This window comes from Lithobates pipiens, unplaced genomic scaffold (genome assembly GCF_037356315.1).
Source record: "Lithobates pipiens isolate NorthernLeopardFrog02 unplaced genomic scaffold, aLitPip1_a1.2 Scaffold_13, whole genome shotgun sequence".
Classification (NCBI taxonomy): Eukaryota; Metazoa; Chordata; class Amphibia; order Anura; family Ranidae; genus Lithobates; species Lithobates pipiens.
Window position 1 is genome coordinate 540,727,743 of NW_027507718.1, and position 7,959 is coordinate 540,735,701.

Here is a 7,959-nt window from a genome sequence, read left to right on the forward strand (position 1 = left end):
TGCACAGATCTCTTTTCAGAGGCATTTGAATGGTGGTAAAGAGGCATTATGTTGCCTCCTCACCACCTGTTTTAAGCCCGTAAATGCAACATCTGTGTGGCTGCGTACTGTGTGTAGGGCAACCCATTAATTTCAATGGACTTCCCTACTCACAAAAATGCTGGGAAAGAAGTTCCCAAGCTTTTTTTTTTTTTTTATTGCACTGCACCAAAAGAACCCCACTTTTTCCAATGTGTGGGGTACCATTAAGAATTAACGGTGCCCCCTAAAGTGCAGAGCATTCGTCTGTGTGTTGAGAACGAGTGCGACAAAGGCGGGAGAATTCTTGTTGGGCCGTGTATTGGCGCTCGGATGGACACACTTAGACCGAATTTTCAATGGTTCAAAGAATGTCAGGCAAAATGGTCGGCCCTCAGGCATGTTCACTTCATCAAATCCGGCCCACTTTGAAAAAAGTTTGGACACCCCTGCCTTAGGGCACCATGATGGGGGGGGGGGGCGGTAACATGGTAGTATGGTATATAATTTTGCATATAGACAAGGTGCTGTTGCATGTAAAACTCACTTCCTGAACAATTTAGTTTTAATTATCAAAATAATGGGGGGGCAGCATTTCATTCTTGGACCTTGGCAGCACAATGTCTTGGGCCAGCCCTGGCTGTCTACATCTAGCACATAGAGATGGTTCACTACATTCACACATAAACCAATAAATCCGTCAGCTCTAATGCCAAAATTGAGACCTGTTTTTTCTGATGGTAATAAAAGGAAACTACAGCTAATGTATGTCTGGAAGGTGATAGGGTGTAGGCTGCAGGTAGGACAGAGAACTACATGCAGCTCATTCATTTATGGAGGAAAATCACTTAATAAATCAGTGAACCCCTTCACTCTCAACTCCTGAAAAAGAAACTTGTGTCTTTGAGAGTAATTAAAGCCAACTGCAAGGACTAAGGTATGTGTGCAAAGTGACAGACTGGAGGCTAAAGCTAGGATAGAGAACTGCATTAGGTACTGATATAGGGTCTCCAGAGGGGCTATAGTGGTTTCACCAGAAGTCCTGATATAGGGTCTCCAGAGGGGCTATAGTGGTTTCACCAGAAGTCCTGATATAGGGTCTCCAGAAACGTTGTAACGAGGTCTCAAGAGGTGCTGATATAGGGTTTCCAGAGTTTGTTATTGGTTCTCCAGATGTGCTAATACAGGGTGTCCATAGGTGCTATAATGGGGTCACCAGAAGTTCTGATATAAAGTCTCCAGAGGTGCTTATATAGGGTCTCCAGAGGTGCTGTAATAGGGTCACCAGAAGTCCCGATAAAGGGTCTTCGGAGATGCAATAATGGGGCAAAGAGGCACTGATATAGGTTGTCCAGAGGTGCCAAAATGGAGTCACCTAAAGTGCTGATATAGAGTCACCAGTGGTGCCGTGATGGGTCATCAGAAGTCCTGAGATATAGTCACCAGAGATGCCGATATAAGCTCTGCAGAAGTGCTGTAATGGGGTTTCAGAGATGTTGATATAGGGTCTCCAGAGGTGTATAATGGGTCACCAGAAGTCCTGATTAGGGTCTCCAGAGGTGCTGTAATTGGGTCTCTATGTATACCATCCTCAGAGGTGCCATAATTGGGTCTCTAGAGGTGCTGATATAGGTTCTCCAGAGTACCTTATGAGCTAAGCAAAAATCCTCATATAAGGTCTCCAGAGCTGATGGTATAGGGTCTCCAGAGGTGCTGTAATGGGGTTTCCAGAGGTGCTGATATAGGATCTCCAAAGATGCCATAATGGTGTCTCCAGAAGTCCTTATATAAGGTATCCAGTTGTGCCATATTGGAGTCATAGAGGTGCTTGTATAAGTAGTCCAGAGGTGCCATAATGGTTCCTCAGAAGGCCCTATATAGGGTCTCCAGAGGTGCTGTAATTGTGTCTCCAGAGGTGCTGATAATGGGTCTCCAGAGGTTCCCTAATTAGGGTCATCATAAGTCTCGAAATAGGATCTCCATGGGTGCTGTATCAGGTCTCCAGAAGTGCCATAATGGGGTCCCTAGAGGTGCTAATATAGGGTCTCACTCCGGAATAGATGGCGGCGTCAGAGGAGCCGAACGAGGGCCGATGTGAGGGCTTCGATCTCAGGTAAGTAATTCATAATGAGCTAGTAGCTCATTATGCCTTTGCCTTGCACTGTGTTTTTTTTTTTAAGAGGCTTTACTTCCTATTTAAAGAAAAAAAACGGTCATATCTTTTTAGCAACCATGATATTTCTTATGATCTGTTTCCCTAATATGTCCAAGGTTATTCACCTGAATACCAGGGAAAACAAGGCGGGATCTCTCAGAACTATTGGGTTAAAAATAATTTCTAAGGCCTATGTACATCAATATATATATATTTATAATTTCATGAGCATCTAAGAAGCCATTTGTGTTCATCTGTAAAAGGGTGAATGTAAGTTTGTTTTTTGATGAATAGTATCTTTTACATGAAATGTTTAAAACCTAGTCGCCTATTCTCCCAGGTTATAAATTAGAATCTTAGACAATCAAATCAGATAAGGACAGCCACAGTGTGTATGTTATAATGAATCTGATGAGTATGAACAATGACTAGAGACATTGTTTTGTTTTCTTCTTTCTTTTTATGACTGAGAAAAGAAAAGAGACTTATTCAAAAGCTGTTTTACGAACAAAAATTATTCACTACATGTAATTATATTAACAATTATTTTGTTATATTTTTATATTATTATTACATTATATTGGAGCAGTTATATGCATGTTTAATGGCACAATTACATCTGTTTTTTTATTTCTTTTTTTAAATAATTCATTTATAAGGCCTATGTACATCAATATATATATATATATATATATATATATATATATATAAATATATATATATATTTATAATTTCATGAGCATCTTAGAAGCCATTTTTTGTTCATCTGTAAAAGGGTGAATGTAAGTTAATTTGCTGATGAATAGAATCTTTTACAAGAGTTTAAAACCTAATGAATCTGATGAGTCATGTCTCGAACTGAACAATGTATAGAGACGTTAATTTTTTTCTTCTTTCTTTTTATGACTGAGAAAACAAAAGGGGCTTATTCAAAAGCTGTTTTACGAACAAAAATTATTCACTACACGTAATTATATTAACAATAATTTTGTTATACTATTATATTATTATTACATTATATTCCAGCAGTTATATGCAAGTTTAATGGAACAATTACATCTATTATTTGTTTATATATTTATACATTATATATATATATATATATATATATATATATATATATATATATATATATATATATATATATATATATATATATATTTATTTAATTGGGGGAAGGGGAGAGAGAGAAGGCAGAGGCAGTGCTGAGACTGTGGACCGCCCTGCCCACGCCTAGTCAACAGACCTGCTGACACCAATTGAGTGAGGGTGGGGGAGGAGCTCTCGCCTCTGCTTCTGCGTGGAGTGCCTGTCCCGACTACCCAAGAGGCAAGGCATTCCTGAAGGAGGCACAGTGATGGAATTCTAAAGCCCCGTACACACGAGCGGACTTTTCAACATCCAAAGTCCGACGGACTGATTCCGTCAGACTATACGATCGTGTGTGGGCTGCAACGGACTTTTGACTCGCCAAAGTCTGAAGGACTTTAGAATATGGAACATGCTTCAAATTTTTCCGAAGGAACTCCGCCGGACCCGGTCCCTTCGAAAAATTCGCTCGTGTGTATGCTATCCCGACGGACTAAACCCGACGCTAGGGCAGCTATTGGCTACTGGCTATGAACTTCCTTATTCGAATCCAGTCGTACGTCATCACGTTCGAATCCGTCGGAGTTTAGTGTGATTGTGTGTGGCCAAGTCCGCTCAGCCGAAAAGTCCGTCAGAACTCTGTCGGAACTCCGGCAGAACTCCGACAGAACTCCTTCGGAAGTCTGTCGGACATAAGTCCTCTCGTGTGTACGGGGCTTTAGGGGTAATCGATTGATTTACGGTAAGTAAAGGGACATTTTACAGTGCAATCGATCCCAACCTCCACCACCTCTGCCTCTTACTGATCCTATCCCCCCACCACCACCTCAGATCTCATCCCTATCCCCCCATCACCTCTACAACAGAGGCGATGGGGAGATAATGATATCAGTGGTGGGGGGATGGGATCAGTAAGAGGCAGAGGTGGTGGTGGGAGAGGATGGCACCACCACTGCCACTGATGCTACCCTCTCAAGTACCACCACAGCCACCCTTCCTCAAGTACCACTGCAGCCACCTCCCTCAAGTACCACTGCAGCCACCCCTTCTCAAGTACCACCGAAGCCATCCCCCTCAAGTACCACTGCAGCCACCCCTCCTCAAATTCCACTGCAGCCACCACCCCTCCTCAAGTTCCACTGCAGCCACCACCCCCCCTCAAGTACCACTGCAGCCACCACCCCCCCTCAAGTACCACCGCTGCCACCACCCCCTCAAGTACCACTGCAGCCACATCCCCTCAAGTACCACTGCAGCCGCCCCTCCTCAAGTACCACCGCAGCCACCCCCCTCAAGTACCACCACAGCCACTCCTCTCAAGTGCCACTGCAGCCACCACCCCTCAAGTACCACCTCTGCCACCCCCTATCAAGTACCACAGCAGCCACCCCTCCTCAAGTACCATTGCTGCCACCACCCCCCTCAAGTATCACCGCTGCCACCCTCTCAAGTACCACCGCAGCCATCCCTCTCAAGTACCACCACAGCCACCCCTCCTCAAGTACCACCACAGCCACCCCTCCTCAAGTACCACCGCAGCCACCTCCCTCAAGTGTCACCGCAGCCACCCTCCTCAAGTACCACCGCAGCCATCCCCCTCAAGTACCACCACAGCCACCACCCCCCCCTCAAGCACCACCGCTGCCACCACCCCCCTCAAGTACCACTGCAGCCACATCCCCTCAAGTACCACCGCAGCCCCCCCTCCTCAAGTACCACCGCAGCCACCCCCCCTCAAGTACCACTGCAGCCACCCCCCTCAAGTACCACCACAGCCACTCCTCTCAAGTGCCACTGCAGCCACCTCCCCTCAAGTACCACCTCTGACATCCCCTATCAAGTACCACAGCAGCCACCCCTCCTCAAGTACCAGTGCTGCCACCAGCCCCCTCAAGTACCACCGCTGCCACCTCCTCAAGTACCACCGCAGCAACCTCCCCTCAAGTATCACCACTGACACCCCCTCTCAAAACCACTGCTTCCACCCCCCAACACAAAAATCATGCTCTTCGGGGGGGGGGGGGGGGGGGCTTCATGATTTCTTGCACCGGGGCCCTGAAGTTTCTAGTTATGCCTCTGACTGTGAGCCAGGCTTTCTCATCCAACATCAGTGTCTGACCTCACAAATGCCCTTCTGGGAGAATGGTTAAACATTCCCATAGACACACTCCTAAACCTTGTGGACGGTCTTCCCAGAAGAGTTGAAGCTGTTATAACTACAAAGGTTGGACTAAATCGATATTGAACCCTACCGATTGGGCGATCCCAATTTTTCAAAAGCGAATGTTCGGCCGCGAGCGCAAACGATGGTGCCATCATGTAATGACAGATAAATTGCTCAGTGTACATAAATAAATACATTTTATGTTTTTTTTTTTTACATATACCTAGTGCAGACAGGTCGGACGGGAAACACATTAACCTTTCAATTTATCGTTCGCTCGGCAAACTTGTCCTTCGTTTTTTCGGCTCAAAAACGTCCAAACGATTATCGATTTTGTGCCCATTAACTGGCCGAAAAAACAAACGAATTTTGGACAATTTTTGCATAGTGTATGGCCAGCATAAGACTGGGATGTCATTAAAGTTCACATGTGCGTGTAAAGGCCGACGTCCCAATACTTTTGATAATATAGTGTACATGGGTCACCCCTTTAGTGATACACCCAGGACTTGACAGGTATGTGAATTTTGACAGGCTTGAAAGTTCTAGTGCAAAAGTCCCAAACTCAGACATATTGACCCTTCACATTGTTCACCCTTTACAACCCCAATTCTAAAAAAAAAACCCGACCTGTTGCCAATTCACCTGATTAGTTGCAAAAAATGTTCCTCCAACTTTTCCCTTTTTGGTCAGCTTTTTTTGTTGCCCACTTTTTTGAGACGTGTTGCTGCCATCAATGTCAAAATTACTTTATTTTTTTTATCTTAAAATTATCAATTTTCTCATTTTAAATATTAGATATATTTTCTATGATGTGAATAAAATCTGGGTTCAGGTAAATTCTCGGATTCTGTTTTTAGGTCGGTTTCACGTAACGCCCCAACTTTTCTTGACTTGGGGTTGTAGAACAAGGGTCTTCTAAGCAAAAAGTTCTTCTGAACTCATTGATAAATGTTGAGTTAGGAGTCATGTACACACAGAAGTCCAGTCTTCACTCTACATTACAGGATATACAGGGGGGGCTATTGCTGAGGGTAAAGTTCTTGAATCACCTTATCTACATTGGGCACTAAGGACAGATTGTATCTCATCAACCTGTCATGTGGAACGAGGTCCTTTATGGTGTATTTGTTCCTCATTTTACAGTGGAAGAGAATGGCCGTATCTTCTCTTATATTTGTCTTTGTTTTGCGTGTCCGAGCGAAGTGAACGGAGGTTTGGAATACGTCTCGGGGATTTACGATCATTTTGGGGGCATTGAAGTTATTTCGCTTGTTAGGGAGTCGGAGACGATATGTGAGAATATTGACCCCGGGAACATGGGGCCACAGGTCAAATCCAGAGTTGTTGACTGGAATAGGGAAGACGTGACTCTCAAAGCGGAAGACACTTGTATCTGGGTGTTTATTCTGGAGATTCTCCATCAGTGATGACCAGTCCCAGTCCTTGACTGGAAGAATAATTTCATCAATGTCATTGAGGAGAACAAACTTACTTTTGTACATGTTCCTGTATAGACAATCATTTAGGGCTGCAGTTTGTCCAAAATATCCGATCTCAGCAGTGAGTCCTTTGTAATATCTCCATTTCTTCGATGTTCGAAGATGGCGGTCTATTGGCCATGGCACCACCTCTAAAATTCCCTTATCAATGTAATGACGTAACACCTTATCTACATCCTGGGAACAGTTGGTTTTATAGATGGTGACCTTCGAGGCCCCCAGAATCTTGTACATCTCAATACTCTGGATCATTTGGAGGACATTGTTGTAGTTTCCAAACAAAGTAGAAATACAGACGGTGAAATTGGAGGAGATTGGCGGTGGTGGACGGTTCTTGACTTCAAACAGGATGCTCTGTTGTGTATTTATGGAGATAGATGAAGAGAAAGACATATAAGTGTAATGACACCCGGAAGGTTCTGCACATAGAAGATCTGCTGTTCCATACGGGAACCCAAATCTGTCACTGTGAAGATGTATTTGTGCCCTGACAAAGACATTCTGATCGGAGGAACAATGGAAGATACAGTAGAGTTCCTTCACAGATATATGGACAATGGCGATGACCCGGACTGTTTGGCCAAGTCTAGGCTCATAATACAAGGAGATGATAAATGTTCGATTGTCCAGAGCTGTAATGGTGTCTGTGGCAATGGGAAGTTCCTGAGATCTCATCTTCAGATGTTTCAATTCTATATGGAAGGAGTAAAACACAACAGCAAGACACACAAATACAGACAATGTGCAGAACATGCATCTGGACGACGTCCTCATTCTGGTCCTATCAGGTGATCACAGCTGCAAGAAGAGACCAAAAATAGAGACTAAGAGCATAAATCAGTTTGAAATCTGCAACTCTAATGTAAAAAGTATGTGAAAGGCTCAAATGTACCACTCTCTCATGAATAACACGTATATTCAGTTGTGCTGTACAGAGAACATTGACCCGGTCACATCAGTCTCTGGACCACAAGAGCTTACACTCTATTATTCCTCTAGAGTCACACGCTATCACCCGACATTTATAGAAT

General features: G+C 44.0%; 1 protein-coding gene across 1 annotated transcript; it reads right to left on the reverse strand.

The window, feature by feature from the left end:
- Positions 1 to 6,379: 6,379 nt before the first annotated feature.
- LOC143976241 (beta-1,4-galactosyltransferase galt-1-like) lies at positions 6,380 to 7,716 on the reverse strand. The gene has a single exon (XM_077478652.1). The coding sequence runs from the start codon at positions 7,700 to 7,702 to the stop codon at positions 6,449 to 6,451; it is 1,254 nt and encodes a 417-aa protein (XP_077334778.1). The 5' UTR covers positions 7,703 to 7,716; the 3' UTR covers positions 6,380 to 6,448.
- Between the last annotated feature and the right edge of the window lie 243 nt (positions 7,717 to 7,959).